We start from the raw sequence: 22,438 nt of genomic DNA, 5'->3' as shown, positions 1-22,438 counted from the left end.
GTAGATTACAAAATCAATACAAATTATTACATTTAATTATTACAATTTACATAACTTACTGGATGAGGGATTAACCAAATGGATATTCTGGTGTGCCTTTTGTACATAAATTACAAAGGGGCTTAGATTTTATGTATCTTTCCAATAATATCCATAGAATCTAAAATGGGAAAGGGTATTAAAGATCATCTAGTCTAAATGAGGCTATTACAGCTGAGGAAAGTGAGGCCACAGATAAATGCAGAGACTGAGTCAAGTTCATAGTTAAGAAGGAGCTATGTCAGGTTGTAAAGTGGGGTTCTTTGTTCAGTGTTCTTTCACTATGCTATGAGAAAATAATGAGTAATAATGGTGATATGTTACTTAACTTAGTGACTTTTTCCACTAACAAGTATTTACAGATGCAACAATAAGGATGAACAGACCAGACAGTGATAGGAGCAGTCTTGTAAAAAACCATCTGTTCATTCACTAGGGAGAACAGTGATTTATGCCAGGTGAATAGAAAAGAAAGAATACTAATTTCACTCATTTTACCATCTGGGAACTTGTTAGAAGAAGGAGGGATATAATAATTCTGGTGAGTTTGTAAATGATTTGACCTCCTTTTCAAACTATATATACAAATACAAGGTTAACAGTACGACACTACTAAAAGAGATGATCCAGCCACATTCCTTGAGCTAACTGCCTACATAGATATTAGCTAATGAAGTGTCAGATGCGATTTCATTTAGATTTATGTATGATCATAAGGTTGCACAATTTCGAATATAACTAAATCCTCTTTCAAAAATACCCAGATGAGGAAGAAATAACTTTTATTGTATTGCCCCAAAGGGCAAGGATCTAATACTCAACACAGTGAGATGAGTGACAAACAAATAAATATAAGTGTGATTTATGTAATGCAGAAAAAGTTTATGTTATCACTAGTTAAATCACTAGAAAAATTAGTTATAATATACTTATTTTTAAAAATTGTTACTTCTAACCCATACTGAGTTATGAAGAACTCTGAAAAGACAAAGCATTCTTATGATTCACAATTGACAGGATAGTTAGAATCAGACTTAAAATTTAAATCCTAGAGAAAAGAATATGCACTTTAAAAATCTCTAATATTTTGGTTCATTAACAGAGTGTGAAAGGATTTGGAGATCATGAGGAAGAGATGTTGATAATACATTCCAGAAGGAGGCAAGGAATAAATCAAAGGTGTTTATTCTTTCATTTATTACATTACCATATAAGCTGCACTCAAAAATGAGCTCCCTCTGAAAGAACAAAAAATAAACACTAAAAAAATTCTAACATGACTGCTTTCTTTACTTGTACTGTTTAACAGTATCATTCTCTTACTCTCAGTCTCCACATCTGTGGTTATCCTCTACTCTGTATACTATTAAGAGTGTAATTTTAGGCTACACTAAGATTTCACAGCAAGATTTGGGGGGGAATGTGATGGGAAGGTAGGATGGGATGGTGGAGAAGGGATTAGGGAAAAAGTATATTCTACATTCAAATTAATACATTGCCTTTATTATAAGGAAATATCTCACTCAAAAAAATCTTCTGTCAGTATGTCATGGAAAACTACAACCTTTTCTTCTGAAACAATTCTATTTTGAATTTTACTCCCTCTTCTGCTTTTTTTGCTCTTGGTAAAAGCTTTAGTAGGCTCAGGAGTTGGTATTTTTCATTTGTTTTTCTCCAAATCCATGGCTATGATTCCTATTAATATCCTATTACTGGGGTTATGTATGCATTGAAAAGGCAGAATTTGGCCTTGCATCTTTAAGAAATGATCTGCTCCTTCTGCTTAATCTCTACCTGAAGTCATAATCTTTTATTTGGTGTCAATCAATTCCACAGCAACCAGCTGCAGTGTCCCTCATGGTGGATTATGACAAGTTCAGATGGGAAATAAGCAGTAGGAACAGATGAGTTATTAAAATCAAAGGTTCTGTTTTCATGTAAATGTCTCAGAGAAAAAATCCCCAGATCAAAGTCTGTATCACACTCAATGCTAATTTTCCAAACCTCAAGCAGGTGGCATAGCAATATGTGGTTGTTTTTCTTAGAGATAACAACTGCACTACTGATACACACTTCAGAGTGTATATGTGTATGTGTGTGTGTGTGTAAAGCAAATTGTCCCAGGCTGGATTTAAAAAAAAAAAAGGTCTTTTTTTTTTCTTAAATACTCACCCAAATGGAATCAATCATCTGTGGTTTTTTTTGAATAACCAGTTAATATATTAATTTGGCAAAACTATCTTTCAGCACTTAACAAATCCAGAGATTCTCTATTTCATGGTACTCAATATGAGTTAAATTGATTTCTAGTAGTCCATCTACATCATTCAGTAATTAGAACTGATATAATCACTCAAAAATTAATATTATTGCTCAATTTGGTATATCAGCTTAATATATTTTTGGTCTAGAATTGTGACAGTATCACTACAGAAAACTCCCAATGTAAAAACTATCTTCATCAATCCAGGTCTGCAACTGGGGGATCCAGATATTAATTGACAATTTCTGGTCACATAGTATGTGTTAGAAGCTGCACTGGAATTTGGATCTTCTTGACTTCAAGATGATCCTTTATCCACTAAAAAAAGCTTCTTCTTGTACAATTTATTCTTGACTATTAAGAATGGTCCATTTTACTGATTTTTAGAGTGCAGGTTAGCATAGATCTACTTTTTATATATAAAAATCTCATCTTGTAACATATATGAATATACACATATGTTATTTTTTTAATTTGTAAACACTTATTTGACATATACAATGCTAAAACAGTCTCTAGATAGATACATTATATAAATAAACAGATTATAAAGGGCTGTTTATACTTGTATGATGGTAAGAATAACAAGTTTGGAGAAATGAAATCACAAAATATAGTTGATTCTATTACCCTGTGCTGTCTAAAACATGTTGAAAGCTTAATTTACCAGTCTTTATCTTAACATTTTCTTTCTAATAGAAACTTATAATAGTGAAGCTACATATGGATTTTATTATCACATCTGTAAAGTATTAAGACTATGGATAGAATAGTATCTTATTTTACTTCTTGTTGCCTACAAATATTGTCAAGTATGGTTTAATTTAGCAAATATAAATGTCTATATTAAGAACAGTTTTCTTTCCTCAGTCAACTTTGCTAAATGGTTGTTGAGTATTTATTACTACTATTACCACAAAACCCTTTTTCTAACTAAACTTATTCAAACAACCAGAAACAATCCCATAGACTTAGAATCAAAGAATCACAGTATCATAAATGTCAGAGCTAGAAGAGACCCTCAGAGATCGGTTAGTCCATTCTTTCTCATTTTTCAGATTTATGGATAACAGATGTTAGGGATTGGCCTAAGGTCACACAATTAATTAGTACAAAATGAGGGTTAGAATCCAGGTTTCCAATTGTTCTTTAATTGAGAAAGGATCAGACCCTTTCACAACTTAACAAAATTTTAATAAAAATAACTATTAAGATTAATGCAAAAAAGTAAGCTATGTCATTCATGGTATTTTATGCACAATAAAACAGCAACTTAGTTCTGACATACCAGGGCATGGGAACCTGCAGGCAAAATTACCAATCAGGGATCAGTCTTTCAAATTATACCTATGGTTTTCTAGTGTTTACCTGTCTAAACTGAGTCATATGTTTCTTAAGATTTTGGCAAAACTTGCTAGAAAAACATGTCCTGGTGTCCCTTTTGTTCTACCCTAAGTTAAATGTTGAATGATTAACCCTAATGTATACAACTAAAAATTGGGGATATTGCATGACTCTGAAGTAGTACATCATATCATCACACATTGCTTGGCAGCCACCTGGTGGAGCTAAGAGATATGTATGTATATATATATATATGTATTTAAATGGAAAAACATTGGGTATGTGCCAATTGTCATAACTAACTTGTTCAATTTATTGAAAATGTTATTCTATCATATAAAATAGCATGTAGTATAGTTAATAAAGAAACGAATTACTGTTCTGGCTTTAGCAGAAAATAAAACTTTTTCAAGTTATGGGTAAACAAAAAATATTTGGCCATATGTCACTCATTTTTCGTCCAATCCAACAAGCACCTACTCTATGTCAGACCCTATGCGAGACAATGGGAATATAAAAGACCAAATAAAAAACTAGCCACTGTCCCCAAAAGCTAACCATTTGCTCTTGTTAGGGCAGCAAACTTCTTTTCTTTCAACTCCAATTTACTTTCTTACCCCCTTTTGGCCCCAGACAGACTGCAAATTTAGGAGACTAGAAAGGAAGATTAAACTGAGCACTATATTCTAGTACATTATTTCAACTTATTCTCTTATAAACAACCATTTTTAAAAAATTGTTATTTTATGTCTTTATACCACTTTCATTTCTGGAAATATCCCTCCCAACTTCATTACTCCCTCAAATCATTCCTTATTAACAAAGACAAAAAAACCTAAGAAGGAAAAAGCAATTCAGCAAAATTAAGCATTATAAGTTTCATTTTTTTTTTGAAAGAAAAGTTTTTTAAACAAAAATGCTTTATTGCTCCTATCACTTCTATATCTAAACACTTCTATATCTAAACATAGGTCTGTTCACAGGGAAAGTTAAGTAATCTAAGCCTTAAACAAACATATCTCTTTCATTTCTGGAAATATCCCTCCCAACCTTCATTACTCCCCAAAATCATTCCTTATTAACAAGGAATAAAAAAACATAAAAAGGAAAAAGCAATTCAGCAAAATTAAGCATAACAGTTTCATTTTTTTTAAAGAAAAGTTTTTTAAACAAAAATACTTTATTGTTCCTATCACTCCTATATCTAAACATCTATAGGTCTGTTCACAGGGAAAGTAATCTAAGCCAAACAAACCTTTAAATTAAAAAAAAAATTACCTCTGGCTTGGAATATTCTAAGATAACATGAAATTATAGTGAATTCACAGAAGATATATATGCAAGGTGGTGTGGGAAAAGAGAAATGAATTAGAAGTCAAAGGACCTTGTTTTTCAACCAGGATCTTTAAGGTATATATGACTTTGGGCAAATAACTCTGGGCTGCAATTTTCTCATCTGTAAAATGAAAGGATTAGAGGAAATGATCTCTAAGGTTCATCCTAATAAAAAATTCCATGATCTACTATCTACTTCCCTCAAGGGAAAAAAAAAGTGGCAATTCCTGAAATAAATATAAGTAGCCTGGGAAACAGCTGCTATTTTGGTTGATACCTTTGGCTTTTTCTTGATTCTTCCCTCTCCTAAAATTCACAAATCTAATCAGTTAACAAGTATTGTTGATTTTACCTCCATAACATTTCCCCCATCAATCCTTTCTACTTAAAAAGTCACTACCCTACTATAAGTTTCCTTTTCAGTCACACTTGCTCAAAATAAAACTCATCTTTCCCCCTAACTTTTCCCATCTTCCCAACTTTACTATGCTAGTAGAGATCATCACAATCCTTCCAGTCACTTAGGCTCACAACCTAAGGTATAGTACTTGATTCTCCACTCTCTCTAGCTTCCTGTACATTGCAGGATTTGCATATTGTTTTTCTCATTAGACTATGTGCTTCTCAAGAGCAGGTACTACATTTTACCTTTCTTTATATCCCCAAAGTTTGATATAATGTCTGGTAAACAGTAAGTGTTTAAGAAATATATATTAACTTGGAATTCTTCCTTCCTTCAAGTCTTAGCTAGCTTTCTATCTGTGTCTACCCTACGAAATCTTTCCTGATACCTTCAATAGTTAGTGATTACTAAAATTCCTTTGCATTTTCTGAACTGTGCATATGTCATGTTTCCCAGAGCAGGCAAGCTCCTTCAGGGCTAGAACTATTTAGAGTTTTTGTTTTTATATCCTCTACACAGAAGAATTTAATCAATGGCTTTTTATCCTAATCAGATTTATAATTGTTTTGCTCTACTAACGTGATGATAGCTGAAACTTAAATGTATTAACATTGAGTTAAGACTACTACCTCTTTTTTTTTTTTTTAAATAACTTTTTATTGATAGAACGCATGCCAGGGTAATTTTTTACAGCATTATCCCTTGCATTCACTTCTGTTCCGATTTTTCCCCTCCTTCTCTCCACCCCTTCCCCCAGATGGCAAGCAGTTCTTTACATGTTGAATGGGTTGCAGTATATCCTAGATACAACATATGTGTGCAGAACCGAACAGTTTTCTTGTTGCACAGGGAGAATTGAATTCAGAAGGTATAAATAATCCGGGAAGAAAAACAAAAATGCAAGCAGTTTATATTCATTTCCCAGTGTTCTTTCTCTGGGTGTAGCTGCTTCTGTCCATCTTTGATCAATTAAGGCTCTCTTTATCGAAGAGATCCACTTCCATCAGAATACATCCTCAAACAGTATCGTTGTTGAGGTATATAAAGACTACTACCTCTTGCCAGGGCTTAAAATGGATGCATTGAAGGTTGGTAATTATATTTAAAGGAGGCTTAAAGTTGAAAGGGACCTCAAAACTTCTCCAGTTCAATCCTTCTACCTAATGCACAAATTCTCTTTTGTTAAAACTCCTCAATTTTAGAGTTGCTGCCCTTATTAGCAGGTGCTATTTCAAAACACAATGCTTTTAGTATATAAGAAGATAGAGCAGAGAAACAAAGGGGAAAGAAGCAATACTGAAGCAACCCTAAAAATAACACCTACATGCCATGCTTCTCATCCCCAAATTCTTTTCTTGGTCTACTTTTTTTTTCCACAAGGCTAAAAGAAAGGAGAAAACAAGTAAGAAAATTACAAGCAGCAGCCTGAGATTAGGTAAAAGAAAAAAGAAAAGAGGAAGTAGGTGGAGAAAAATATAGATTTGGAGTGGCTATGCAATGTTGAAATTCTTTATAAACCAGCAAAGCTCTTTAGTACAGGTAGAGACCTTTAAAAAGAATAACAGATTCATATTATTGCAAGCGTAGTCATAACTACAGAGTTACAATTTCACAAGCATGTCACTTGGGAGCATCTTGCCCCTTCTAATATTTTGTAGCAGTTGTTAACTAACAGACTATTCCCAGAGGGCTCAGAATAGATCATATTGCTGGCAAGGTAAAGAGACTTTATAGGAATTAAATTTAAAAGCCAAAACCATCTTTATGCAATTGCTTGGGACTTTATACAGACAAATGTCAGGCAATTCAAAGCTGTGATTCCCAGCGAAAATATAACCTTTTCCCCTGGTACACATATGTATATAGTATGTTGTTTCTCTCTGTATGATAAATCAATCAATGAGGCAGTATTACAGTTAAGGGGAAAATAACTGAATTTCCTGATACTGGAACTCTTCAAAGATCAGCTATAATACTGCATTAACAATGAAAGTGAGATTTTGATTTTGTTTACAGTATTTAATTAGCTTTTCTTCCCTCCCTGGCCACACTTTAAATTCAGATTTTCACATACCCTTGGGCTTCCTGTGCTATAGTGGAAACTTAAAAAACTGAAGCACAAGAAACCCAATCAAGTGTCTCTCTGCTTGCTTTCTCCCAATGACCATCTGGAACTAGGCTCAGCTGGTTAGTCTTAAAAAGTGCTACATATAAATTGTGGTATATGAACGTTATGGAATATTATTGTTTTGTAAGGAATGACCAGTAGGATGAATACAGAGAGGACTGGCGAGACTTACATGAACTGATGCTAAGTGAAATGAGCAGAACTAGGAGATCATTATATACCTCAACAATAATACTGTTTGAGGATGTATTCTGATGGAAGTGGATCTCTTCGATAAAGAGAGCTAATTCAGTTTCAATTGATCAAAGATGGGCAGAAGCAGTTACACCCAAAGAAAGAACATTGGGAGATAAATATAAACTGCTTGCATTCTTGTTTTTCTTCCCAGATTATTTATACCTTCTGAATTCAATTCTCCCTATGCAACAAGAAAACTGTTCGGTTTTGCACACGTATATTGTATTCAGGATATACTGTAACCTATTCAACATGTAAAGGATTGCTTGCCATCTGGGGGAGGGGGCGGAGGGAGGGAGGGGAAAAATCGGAACAGAAGTGAATACAAGGGATAATGTTGTAAAAAATTACCCTGGCATGAGTTCTATCAATAAAAAGTTATTTAAAAAAAAAAAAGTGCTACACAATATTTTTCAAACGCAGTGAGAGGTGTTCTATATCACTTTGCAATCAATTCAAAGGTACATTTCTAGAAACATCTAAGAATTAGCCACTTTCTAGGGATCAAATCCACCTAAAAACCTAAAGTAAAAATGTATCAACCTATGGAGAAGAGTATAGATACAATCATCCCAGAAACTCTGAGATCCTTTGATGAGTGATTATCTGTAGGTCAGATAGTAATATTGAAAGAAAGAACGAGGGTAATTTCATAACCTGCTGCTAATTTTTACAAAGGAATCATCACCAAAATGATAAAAGTTTATAAGGAATTTCTTCTCAACCATGACCAAGAATAATACAAGTAACAAATGTTACAAGGATTCTGAAACAAGGCAATCATGTTTTAAGATACACTTTTCAACAAGTTCCATGATGCACAGTGATTTGGAAGATCTGGATCCTGTTACAGTCTTTCACACTTGCTAGTTGTGTGACCATGGGCAAGTCACTTAACCTTAAAGGAATATTCCCCAAGAAATTCCCTAGTATGCCTCCTTTTAATTGGCCAAGTCAACAAGCAAAGACATGGGTTATAATCAGGCAGATGAAAAGTGTTTCTACAAGAAATTTCCCCACATTGATTCATAAAGCCTGTAAATACTTCTGATACAAACTGCTATTCTCTTTATACTATTAATTTTCTCAAGAATCTTTGTTCAAGGTATCCTGAGCTAAGTACTAGGATTTTTTTATTTTATTTTATTTTATTTTTAGGAGGAGACGGGAAGGAGGGTCCCTAACCTGTGATTTTATCATTATAGGTATAGGGAACCACCTGGAGCTTCATGCATTGATGCAGACTGCAACTCTGTAAATTACATTACAGAAAACAATATAACTAATAGCCTTAGAAAACTGTTTAAGTCACCAACTGACTTGTCCATGATCACATAACATATTAAATGTATAATTTGTCATTTGAACTCAGATATTCTAATTCTCAGACCAGTTCTCACTCCAATACATAGTATCTCCAAGTGCTAGGAAAAAAAATTGCAAATTTTGGCCTTCAAGATATTAAATCTTTTGACATTCATTAGATTGTAAGTTCCTTTAAAGCAGGGACTATCTTTTGCCTCTTTTTGTGTTTCTAGAGTTTAGCACAATGCCTGGTACATAGTTGATCCTTAAAAAATGTTTATTGATTGATACTGAGGGGAAGAGAGAACGTAAGATGTGCAAAGATATATAAATAGAAGATAATTTGATGAAGGAGAGAGAAAATCCAACAAGAAAGATGGAAGGCTTCAGGAAGGAGATGAAAACTAGATAAACTCAGAAGATAAGGATCTTGGGAGTGCACAGCACTCCCTAGATTTAATTACTGGAGACTGCTATGAAACTAACTTGGGGTAGCATCCAGTACAAGCCCTGAATAAATCACAAGACTACAAGTGGCTCTGTATGCATGAAATTTAAGAGCTTGATTATCTATTTAGCCCAGAGATGTCAAACTCATATAGATTCTTGAAGGATGAAGGTTTTTGAGTTCAAAAACCACAAATTAACATTATATATCTTGTACCGGATTTTTATTGTGTTAAACATTTTTCAATTACAATTTAACTCAAGTCTGTCAACCCTGATGCTTGTTCAGTTTTCTAATGGAGAACAGGGAATGACAACTACCCTCTATTTGTATAACAGTGTAAGGTTCTTTTTTTTTTTTTTTTTTTTTTGGTTTGGGTTTTTTGTGGGGTTTTTTGGCTAATAAATTTTCCTACTCTTATTTTAGAACGCACTTTTTAAAAAATCCAGTCACTAATGTTATTTTCTTATCTATGTGTAGAACTGGTTCTCCAGCTTTAAGTAGGAAGTTAACTCCAAAATAAGTTATTTATAAGTGGACTATAAACAACATGAAGCCTGAAAAGAGCTTCATAATTTCTGAAGTGTGTTCACTGCCTATAATACAAATGCAACACTCATCTCCAGAATATTATTCTTGCTAGAAAAGTTCTATGTAGAATTTAAAGTCCTTTTTAAACAGTTGTACACTAGGTTTTACTGCTTGAATGTAATTATTTATTGAGGAATTATACAGAGGAAGAAGAGAGCAAGTTGCTGAAACCAAAATGATATATTTTCTAAAAGTTTTTGCCATTTGCAACACAAATACAAACTGAATAATTGCACAAAAATAAATTTTTGTGTCTAGATAAGTTTGTAGGGACCCAAGATACAGTATTCTACCTTATAAATAGTTCCTCCTATATGGGACAATGAGATAATTAACTGGTAATACCACCCCCACCACCCCCAATCCCACCCCCCCCAATCCCACCCCCTCCCCCCGCCAAATAAAAAGCAATCAATTTCAAATATAAATGCTTTTCCACTCCCCTGCCTCCACCCACCAAAATCGTCATTTCCTATACAACACATCAGGACTTGCACAAAGAGTGGGCGGGGGCCATTCTTTCTCCAAGCTTATATATTTATAGATTATGGTCCAATTACTATTTAGCCTCATGTGCTTGGGACCTCAGTGCATCAACTCAAGCCTCAGCCCATTACAAAATGCCTTTCTGTTACCCTCAAAAAAAGGCCAACAGGGATAAATTGAAAACATTTCCATAAAATATAAGCTTTCCCTAACTGCTGTAAGATACTCAATTTCCCTTTTAAAAAGAAAAGGTATGTCACTCAATAAGCATTTACATTCGCTGTGCTAGGTACTGGGGATACAAAGATAAAATGAATGATAGTCATCATGATAGGTCATATATTTAGAACAGAAAAGGAACTTAAAGGTAAACTCTTCTTTTTATGAATAAGGAAACTGAGGTTAATGAAGATAAGTCCCTGGTATAAAGTCAAAGAGATAGTGACAGAGCAGGAATTGGAAGCCCAGTATTTTCAAAGCTTGGCAAAAAATCCAATAAAATCTCTCCTACCACACTGGTAGTGTTGATACCAACTGTGAATATTTTGTAAAGTCTATTATATCCCCGGGGAAGTTAATTATAGACTTAAATTAATTTTCCCTTCTTTCTTTACCTTTAAAAGGATAATGACTCAACATATCCATATTTAGATTATCAATTAAGGAACTTCATGACCACAACTCTTTGTTAACCAAGACTTGAGCTGCTGCTACTGGTCAGTTCTTTTATCTGCTGGAGGAAATGATCATTCTAGTCAAGGACAGGAATAGTACCATAACAAAATGAGATTTTATTTGAAAAAAATAGTATTTCTATATTCCCAAGACAAACAAAAAGGAATACTGGGGATCCTCTAAACAACAACAAGGACAGATAGTTGGGAAATCCAAAAGCTTCTTTCCTGGTCTGAAACTAAATAGCATTCTTGATCAAGAAAATATTTTATTCACAAAAACATGATTGTTAATGATGATTACATTTCTAGGTCAGCTTACAATAAATCTATTTAGCCTATTATATATTTAATAATTCAACATAAAACCACATAATCTAAAATTTGAGGGACCTAATCACTATATATATATGTATGTGTGTGTAGATATACATATATATATACACACATATATAGTTTCTACAGAAAATGCATCTTGATTCTAAATAAGCAAATTACCAACTACAAAACACAATATATCTGAATTATAGAAAAATAAAGTTTAATCAATGAGAACTGATATTTTTGTGATCATCTTTAACCACAACAAAGAAGTAATAAAAGGCAAAAATCTTGAAGTAGCTACAACACAAATCTCAAAGTAGCTACAAACAGTTGAACACAAACTCTCCCTCTTTCTGTGTATCTTCCCCCTCCTCTCTCTCTCTCTGTTCTACATACACACATATATGTATGCATATGTATGTATGTGTATACAAACACACATATCCTAATTTAACAAACTTTTAGAACACCAGCCCTGAAGTCATCAGAACCTAAATTCAAATCTGATCTCAGACACTTAACACTTCTTAGCTGTGTGATCCTGGGCACTTAATCTCAATTTATTAAATTAAATTAAATCCCAATCCCAATTGCCTCAACAAAAAAAAAACAAAACAAAAAGTATGAATACAGAATTATGAACTCAAAGCTCTTATATAATATTCCTTAATGGTATGTATCATAATTTCTCTTCTTTTACAAATGACTTAAAATATCAATTCTAGACAGTAAGAATTGCTTCAGAATAATGTTGCCTGTACTTTACACAGTTGTAAAAATAAAAATGCAGATACTGTCAAAGACTACTAGGCATGTACAATGTTCTATTAAACATGGATATTTTTAGTAGAGAATTTCTGTTTTTCTGTTTCAATATTTACAAAAGTCTAAACCACTCTGAAAAAGGAAATTTAGGCAATTTTAAAAATAGGAGTCTTAAAGCTGTCTTTTTTGAAGTGATCTCTTCAGAATCCTTTACTAGGTTCCTTACATCATAACCAAGAATTTATATAGTACTAATCTTAAAGGAGTTTTATCTCACCAATTCTCAAAGCATCCTACTGAGATGGGAAGAGATATGGTTTATTACCCCTCTTTTACAGACGTACAGTAGTTATGGTTGCTAGGCTGGTGAAATATATTTTTTTAAAAAAAAGATTCTGTAGGGATCATCTTCAAATGGAATTCCTCATTGGATGAGACAATGAAAAGCAGGAAACCTTGGTTTTAATCTTAGTGCTACCATTAATAGCTATATGACCTTGGACAAATCACTTAACCCTTCTGCGCTTTTATTTATTCATCTGTAAAACAGCAGATTTGGACTGGATGATTACTAATATCCTTTCCACTAAGAAAAACTCTCAATTTCCATAACAACTCTTCACTTATTCAAGAAATCAAATTTTTAAAAAAGACTGTGAAATTCTTAAAAAAAAAAAAAAAAAAAAAAGGAAAAAAAGATTAGTTGGTACCCTTAAAACAGCATATCCTGAAAAGCTGAGCCTAACTATCAAAGAAAATATCTGGACATTTATGAAAAAGAATTTGAGTCATTGCTCAAAAAAAAAAAAAAAAAAAAACTAAAAAAAAACAGAAGTATGCAGGATATTCAACATGAAAATTAACCAAACAGGAGAAAGTTAAACAGTTTCAGATAGAAATAAAAGACTAAAAAGTAAAATATTTCTTTTCACATGGTTGAAGCTAAACAACGCCAAGTCTATATTTGCAATTTGATTTTTCCTAAAAACAAACAAAAACCTCAGTGTCTGAAAGACACTGAAAATAATCTAATAATCTAAAAAGTAAAAGATATAATAAGATAAATCAGGAGGTTAGGAAGAAGTGTACTGACATTCCAGAGGTGGGGAATTATCATTCCTCATTAGTAAATCATTAGGGTTTAGAATAATATGGAAGGAATTACCAATAAAGAAGAAAGGGGTTATATACGGGCCCAGGTTAATTCTTTTTAGGACTCAAGTGGGAAAGTGGATAGAAGGAAAAAGTAGTATCCAACAACAAGGGAAGACTTTGACAACACTAAGAAAGAACTCTAAGAGTGTTAAGCACATACTTAGTGTAATGTAATGATGTAATGGCAACAATTGGCGTGTGGTCAGTGTGCTGTAGTGATGTAATTGTACTGAGGTATTTAAGGGAGTTTCAGATACGCTCAGCCACAGCTCTTAGCCACAGACATAGAGAAGACTTGAGGCTCCAGACTCCAGATTGCAGACTCCATCTTTGATTAGCTTCGTGTTGGCTCTCCTACCTCCTTCACTTCTCCACCTAAAGACCAAAGCCCGTTCTGGGACCCTCCAGAGAGCTAGCCTGGACATTGCAGAAAGGGGTGAGAAAAGGGTCTTGTACCTTACTTCTGCAAAAGGAGGAAAGGTTAATGGAGAAGACAGGGAAAGGAATTAGAACTCTTTAGGAGATTAGCTTCTCCTAGATAAGATATTTCTCTTTGCTATGTGGGAGAATGTTGATGGATTCATCAGAAAAGGTTGATCAGGAAAGTCACAGGTTCAGAGAGGATATATAACATCAAAAGTAGAAAGATATGAGACAAGTAACAGGAGTAGGCCCTAAAATAGGGTGATAGAACACATCCCCCAGCATTCCTCTGCCTCCAATGAGAATGAAGAGTTAAGGAGATGGAATAAGAACAACATTTCTGATAAAGGTACATTACAAATTAATTTGAACTGAAATAGAGATGAGATGGAGAGGCAGGAAAAATTAGGTAACACAGTACATTTATGCCATTTGCGATTTCTTTTTGTGAGAAATCTTTCGTTTCTTGGTTTAGGAAAAGAAAAATTTTTAAAATTTTAAAAACCAACAATGCAAAAAAGAAGAAAAATAGCAAAGAACTTGGGTCTAGGCAGGAAATTAGAGAGAAAAGGCCAGAATCAAACTCGGAAAAGCAGAAACAATTTACGAAGATTAAGAGCTGGTTTAAAAGAAGGGAAATTTTATATAAAAGTATTTAATGAAAAAATATGAACTTGTTATAATTAATGTACATGAATTAAATTTCCCCAAATAAAAAGAATGAAGAAATGAATTTAAAACCCCAATAATTTGCTATACATGAGAAACACATTCAAAATGTTCAGATTTATGCAGAATAAAAATGAGCCAACAGAAAAAGAAATTATTATGCCTCTTAAAAAAATGCAATCATAACCAGATAAGAACAAAAAATGGTAATGTCAAAAGCAACAAGAAAACTACATTCTCCTTAAATACTATAAAAACATGAAAAATAACATCATTAAATATATGTGTACCTAATGTATACGGTGTTTAAATTTCTAAAAGAAAAGTTAATATTAAATTATTACTGACAATAATACAAAGGTAGGAGATATTAACACTCCTTTTTAAAAATTGGTTAAATCAACAGAAAAATGAAAAGGAAAATATAAAACTGAAAAAATTGATGGAAAAATTAGACTTGATTAACATATACTAAAGAATGCAAATATTTATCAATATCCTTTTACAAAAGGAATCATGTACCAAAGCACAAAGGAATAACAAATATAAATTAAAAGGCAGAAACAATAAACATTCTTTAAGAGTTATGATACAATAAACATAATTGAAAAGGAAACAAATGTTTGACATATTGAATGTGTCAATAAAAGAAATTATAGATACAATAATTATGTTAAAAACAATGGTAACAAAATAACAAACCAAATCTCATGGGATGCAACTAAAGAAGTCTTGAAAGGAAATTTAGAATTCTGTCAAAGCACATAGTAAAGAAAAATAGAAAATAAACAAGTTACTAAGTCTAAAACAATTGAAAAAGAAGAAATCCTGGAAAATTACAGGAGAAATGAATGTTTTTTTTTAAAAAAGGACCACACTAAAGACTCTTTTTTTAAAAGAATAATTTTTATAACTCACTAAAATAGTAAGTAATCTCATCAAAAAAGAGGAGAGAACATCACATTACAAAAACAATTCAAAAAATTCAAAGTAAAGGAAGAGAACAATCAGAAACTATGAACAATTACATGACAACACAAATGAAAATTCAAAGGAAGTGAGTCTGTAGCCATATATATATATATATATATATATATATATATATATATATATATATATATATATAAAACCAACTAACAAAATAAAAAATCTTAAATAATCCAGTGTCAAAAGAAAAAAAAAGAAACAAAGTATGTCATAAACAAAACATAAACAAATTTCTCAAGTATCAAGAAGAGTATCAGATGGCTTTATAAGTGAATTTTATCAATTATTTTAAAAGAAATTAACACCTATGCTATAAAAATTATTCTCACAAAGACAGGAGACCAAATTCCATTCATGAGCAAAACTAAAAACTATAGTTCTGATACACAAATCAAGGGAGACAAAGCTAAGAAAAAACTATAGCCCAGATGTCATTATTAAATTCTGATGCAAAATAAGATCATTTCAAAAAAACTACAGAAATATGTCCAGAAAAAAATTCACTACAACTAAGTTGGAGCTATATCAGGGTGGCAAAGATGGCTTAGGAAATTGGAAACAATATAACTGACCATTTAAAAACGATAAACAACAAAAACCACAAAATTTTTTCAATAGCTAAAGAAGACCTTTGATAATATATTTCATTCATTTGTTTAACTTAAAACAAAAAGCTTAACAAATATAGATATGGAAGGTTTAATGCTTGGGCAGCTAGATGATGCAAGGGAAAGAGCACCAGTCCTAAATTCAGGAGGACCTGAATTCAAAGCTGACCTCAAACACTTAATACTTCTTAACTGTGTGACCCTAGGCAAGTCACTGAACCCCAATTGCCTCAAAAAAAAAAAAAGATATATTTACATTAAGAGCCATCATTATTTGCAATGGAGAAATATTAGAAGCTTTTATTGTAGAAAAAGGGATAAAGCAAGGAGAAAATCATGGGATAAAACATGTCCTGTCCCCTTTCCCCATTACCATGTATCACTGACCTAGATTTGCTAGCTATTAACAATAACAGAACAAGATTAAAGCTATAAATACCAGGAAATAAAAGGCAAAGTTATCTCTATTTGCAGATGAAATGATGATATACATAGAAAACTCCAGAGATTCAGCAAAGAAACTTTCTGGTTAACTGTTTATATAAATTTGCTGTTTAAAAAACAAATCTACAAAATCATTAACATTTCTTACTACTACTACTACTACTAACACTTACCTGCTTTAAGCCCTTTAAACTGTACAACCTGGTTATTTATTTTACTGTATTAGCAAAAGTTAGGATTAAATGATATGAGAAAAATCCCACAAACTTTATCTACAAAATACATAATGTATCTGGAAATTAATCTACATGCACATACATAACACACTATTTATATAAATGCAACAACATAATTTTGTAAAAATAAATGCATAAGATTTAAAGTGGAAAAATTCATAGACCTTGGCTAGGCTGTGTCAATACAAAATATGAAAAAAGAACACTCCTATTAAAATTAATTTACAGATTTAGTATTATATAAATTAAATTACCTACCCCTAAAACTAGCAAAATGTAACAGAATTTAGTTGTATGTTCTCTTTTTTTGTTTAATGATTTCAACTAATTAAATGTATGTCTTCTGAGAGGCATTTTGAGTAAAAGATGTTATCTTGGATTAACCTCTTGTTTTGTCTTATGTGAATAAAGCCACAGGATTCTGAGTCTTCCAGCCTACTACTACTACTACTACTACTACAACACACACACACACACACACACACACACACACACACACACACACACACCCCTTCTTTCTTCATTTTTGGGTCTCTGTTTTTTTCCTCTTTAAAATGAGGTTGATTCTGACCAACTCTAAAATTGTGATGCTACAAATAAGCAAAATGTTCTCCTCTATAGTTGTGAAAGGGAGCTCTTTTTGTTCTCATTTTTTTATAAAAATGATTTGACCATTTACTTCAGGTAACATCTATTTAGAGCTTATTGTGAATATATGGTATAAGATATTGATCTAAACTTAATTTTTGTCAAATTGTTCGGGATTTTTCAGAAGTTGTGGTCTACACAGAAGTCCTTCCCTTAGTTATGTTAACTCATACAAATTTGTGCTATTGATTTTGATTTGCTCTTGCATTATTTCTGATTATGTAGTCTGTTCCATTAATCTATTTTTGTTTTTCTAATCAGAGCCAAATAGTTTTGTTTTATTAGGTAGTTTGAACAACAGAGGATTGCAGTGAATTAGGTGGTAGGAGGCAATTGGACTGGATTGTGATCTTGGGTAAGTTACAGTCTCCCTAGTCTTGAATGTTAACAGCACACAAGAGTACAAGGCCTGGAGTCAGGAAGATCTGAGTTCAAATGTGACCTCAGACACTTACTAGATAAGTAACTCTGGACAAGTTACTTCCCTTCTATTTGCCTTAGTTTCCTCATCTACAAAATGGGATGACAATAATTCCAGGTTGGCCAGTACATGGAACATAGTAAGCACCATGTATATGTTAAAGACGAAGTTTATGAATGAAAACGAACCATGAAAGCTTCCCTCAACCCCAATATTCTTAATCCTGGTTCATAGAGCTCCTGCACTTCAGGACCAGAACAAAACGCAGGGATCCGACTCGTTATCTCTCATTACCAAAGGCTACCTAACAGCTGCATTAATTAGGGAGCTGCTCCCGGAATATCCGAAGTTTGGCGCCTGGCAGAGCCAATCACAACTTGGAGACCAGGAACCGTCGTGACCCCCTTAAGGGAGCTAGAGAGTAGGATCAGTTCTCCCTCAGGCTAGCCCAAATCCGGGGCAGAGAGAGGGAAGAGATAGCCAGCGGGCCAGCAGTGGAGGGGACAGAGATAGCCACAAAAGAGCTCGGGACACGGTTTCTATCGTCCTAAGGGAGCGGGCCCGCGGCCCGAGCTGAGCACTGGGTCAGGAGCTCCGGACCGGCTCCAAGGCCTGAGAGAGATAGGTTCCCTCGGGGGCAGTCAGGGCCCAAGTCAGAGACTATTTCCCGTCTGTACCCCCGGAATCTCGGAAGGAGGTCCGACGGGCCGGCTACTCACGTTGAACCAGCCTGTCCCCGGTAAAGGTGGAAGAACAGCTGGTGACAAGCGCACAGGGTACGCCGGCAGCCATCGCAGTCTTCCCCGAGCCGCCTTACGCACGGAGCCACTTCCGCTCTGGACCACACCACCTCCTGCACCTTGCGGGGGGGGGTGAGTGAGCACGGTGACAGTACAGGCTCAGAAGCGGCCCTCTAAATGGCATAGGCTCCAGGTCCCCCGGAAGCGTGGAGAATTCACCGTCCAAGCTCCTCCTTGATCCCCCTCTTCCGGTGGTTTCTAACTTGCCAGGAAGCGTGTTTCGTCGCCATGGGGACGAAAACACTTTTCTTATTCCCCCCATCCTTTGGGGAGGCGCCTCGAAGGCCGAATTCATTCTCGCTGCTTTTACACATGGCCGAAGAAAGTGGGTCTTGCGACCCTATCGGAACCATTTTAGTGAAGGTGGTAAAAGCTCTCCTTACTCCTTTCCCTCATACTCTCCGTTAACACTACCCTGCAGTCCTTATGGACTTTTCTGTGTCGTTTCTAACGTCCCTATATGCAACCTGGAATGCTTTCATTCAGAATCGTACTTCCTGGTCTGGAGAACCCCCGGCCCTGGAGCTGGTGACACCCCCGCTTTTTTCTATACACACACACACACACACACACACACACACTCTAGTACACGCATCTTCCACCACTAACTACAACCAGGACCCTAATTAACAGAACTCAGCCAATTTTATTGGTTTAAGATTATTTTAAAAATAAATAAGGAGTACTTTAGTAAACTTAAAAGCACGATACAAAAGTGAGTATGTAAAAAGAAGAAAAGAGTATTTCAAACAAGATTGGCTCATAATGTTATATTTAGAGATATGACACCTGATGGTGAAAAGAGTTGATTTTTTTTCTTTTAGATATCGAGCGGGAGAAATCTTTATTAAAAATAGAAAAAAAAGCTCTTCTTTTGCTAGGTTTTTACACTTCTATTCCAGGTTCCTAGCTACACCTAAAAAGCATACTCACTTGAAACGGATATTGAGGAGTCTAGAGGGAAGAGTTTGGACAGCCCTAGATTCCAAATTGTACAAGGGGACAAAAGGACGATGGACCTCTCTGGTAGCACTCAGTAATCAATAAGCACATATTAAATTTGTTATGTGCCAAGTACTGGGAATATAAAGACAAAAACAAACTAGTTTCTGCTCTTAGACATATTAAAAATATTTTTAATTAAAAAGACCTTAATATCTGATGAAAAAACATATAAATGTATAAATAAATTCAAAATAAATAAAAGACATTTTTAGAGGAGGGTGGATTATTAGAAAATATCCTAACTTTTAGTTACTAATAGTAACATATTAATAATAATAATAATAGGCTAGCATTTATATAGCACTATTTTTCAGATACTATCCTAGCTAGGTTTTTTAATAAATAATATCTAATCTGATTCTCACAACAATCTTGCCAGGTAGACAATTTTTATTTCACAATAGAGGAAATTTAAGTTTCTTTAAAGAATTATCTTTTAGTCATAGTCATGGATTCTTAAGCATAAAAGTTATATAGTGTAGACTATACTGGTAGCAGTAGTGCTTCAGTTATAGGAAAACTTTTTACTTGGATTAAATGAAGGATTACTTTAAGATAACATTTAGGAAGAAGTGAATAACACAAGGTCAGAAAAATTGTAGGATTTTAGAATTGGAAGTTCAGGATGTCTTTTATTTTTTGTTTTTATGGGTGTCAGACACTTTTTGGCAATCTGGTAAAGCCTTTAGGTTACTTTCTCAGGGTAAACGTTTCCAGATGCATAAGATTAGAAGGGAAACCAATGACATAGAAATAGTTATCAAAAAAAAATTTTTTTAAGAAGCTTATGGACTCCAATCTAAGAACTATCATCTAGCCCCAACCCTTTTATTTGCAAATAAAGAAACTAGGGGCCAGAAAGATTCAGCAATTTGCCCAGCCACACAGCAAATTAGTGACAGACCTAATAAAAGAATACAAGTCATCTTATTTCCAGTCTAGAACTTTAATCACTAAACTGTGTTGCTTAAATGTAAGCTTGTTTATCTGAAGTTGGTCTTTGTACTCAAAGCATGGAACTTAGTAAGTTTTCAATAAACATCTGCTGAACCTTGCAATAAAAAAAAAAAAAAGATTTAGGTTTAAATTCTTCTTCTGAAACTAATTGTGGCACGTGGTCAAATTTAGCTTTTCATTATCCCCTGCTCTCTAAATTAAGTTACAAATGAGGGATAGATCTTCAATTGTGAGGTATTTCCCATACAAGTATGGGAAATATATACCTATACCAATGAAATCACAAAACAAAAGTAAAATAGTTTATCTAATCATATGATATGTCTATTTTGAAAAATGAATACAAACTTCTATTTAACTTAATACTTGGCTTATAGCATAGTGGATAGAGTGCTGAATTTAAAGATCAGGAAGATGCCTGTTCAAATCCCACCTCTGATCTTATTACCTGTGTGATTAAGGATTTTACTTTTCTAAGACTTACTTTCCTCATCTGTAAAAAGAAATAGTTGAACCGTATGGTCTCTTATGATAACTACACATTTGGAATAGCTAATGCTATTATCAGAAATGCTAGCATAAATTTCCCTAAAATAAGGGGACCTTATTGATTTTTGTAAGGTCTTATCAACCCACCATAGTATATTTCACAAGCAGTCATCCAATGTCTACCTAAAGACCTTCAGTGAGAGGATCCTGAGGCCCCCCATTATTTTTCTGAACAGTTCTGATTGTTGAAATATCTTTTTCCTGATAAATCTAAATTTGCCTCTTTGCAGTTATTGATTTCTCACAAATCTGCTCTCTGGAGATCATCAGAATATTTTATTCCCTTATCAATATGGTAGCCTATTAAATGCTTGACAAGAATTTTGTCCTGGCAAATCTTCTCCAATTCCAACATCCCCATTCCTTTATCCAGTCTTCAAGCCATAGCAACTTAAAAGCTATTATTACCATTCCTATTAACCTCCTTTGATTATGTTCTTTAGTTTATCAATGTGATTCTAAAACCGTGGCTCCTAAAACTGAATACAGTATTCCAGATGTGGTCAGAACAGGGTAGAAGGCAGACTATAATCCCCATATTCCTAGATGTTTCATCTCTTGATTTAGTCCAAAACCACATTAACTTTTTTAGCTTCTACATCACATTGATGACTCATGTTGTGCATAGAGTACACTAAAACCCTTGGATCTATGATGGAACAATTACTGTCTAAAACATGCTTACTCCCATATTAGACTTGTGAAGTTGACTACAACTTCAAATATTAGACTACATTTATAACTACTCGATTTTGTGCCTTAGGACAGCAATATTCTCGTTTTCCAGATCTTTTTTTATCCTGATATCATCCAATACATTAGCTATTCCTCCCTTCTCACCTTGGTGTCATATGCAAATTTGATAAGCACTCCATCTTTATCCTCAGAAAGTCACTGATAAAAATACTAAGTAGCAAAAGGACCATACAGAGCTCTGAAATAGTCTACCAGAGAGCAACTTCCAAGGGAATAGCAATCATTAACAATTACATTTTTAATCTCAACATTTAACTCATTCTGCATCTAAATAATTGTACTATCATCTATTAGCCAATTTCTTTCCAACTTTCCACAAGAAGATTATGAAATACTCTATTAAATACTTTCCTGAAATCTAAGCAACCCGTGTCTCTATTATCAGTAACCCTGTTGCACATAAAAATAAGGTTAGTCTGGCACAAGCAGTTCTTGATG

At 33.8% G+C, this 22,438-nt stretch overlaps 2 protein-coding genes across 4 annotated transcripts in view; one reads left to right on the top strand and one right to left on the bottom strand.

Annotated features, from left to right (window-relative positions):
- The window catches only part of AAGAB (alpha and gamma adaptin binding protein), a 55,963-nt gene extending 37,198 nt beyond the window's left edge, over positions 1 to 18,765 (bottom strand). For all 3 annotated transcript variants that reach the window (XR_007951034.1, XR_007951035.1, XM_051980801.1), the window contains exon 1: positions 18,653 to 18,765. Coding sequence is in view for 1 of the 3 variants with exons in the window: in XM_051980801.1 (XP_051836761.1) it covers positions 18,653 to 18,725 (73 nt within the window). In the remaining 2 variants the exon portion in view is untranslated. The remainder of the gene's footprint in view (positions 1 to 18,652) is intronic.
- A 231-nt stretch (positions 18,766 to 18,996) lies between these two features.
- Positions 18,997 to 22,438, top strand: part of IQCH (IQ motif containing H) — a 295,121-nt gene continuing 291,679 nt past the window's right edge. The window contains exon 1 of the mRNA XM_051980800.1: positions 18,997 to 19,096. Coding sequence (XP_051836760.1) covers positions 19,046 to 19,096 — 51 coding nt within the window. The 5' untranslated portion in view covers positions 18,997 to 19,045. The remainder of the gene's footprint in view (positions 19,097 to 22,438) is intronic.

The sequence above is a fragment of the Antechinus flavipes genome, chromosome 2 (genome assembly GCF_016432865.1).
Source record: "Antechinus flavipes isolate AdamAnt ecotype Samford, QLD, Australia chromosome 2, AdamAnt_v2, whole genome shotgun sequence".
NCBI lineage: Eukaryota > Metazoa > Chordata > Mammalia > Dasyuromorphia > Dasyuridae > Antechinus > Antechinus flavipes.
This window is presented reverse-complemented; position numbering and strand designations above follow the sequence as displayed.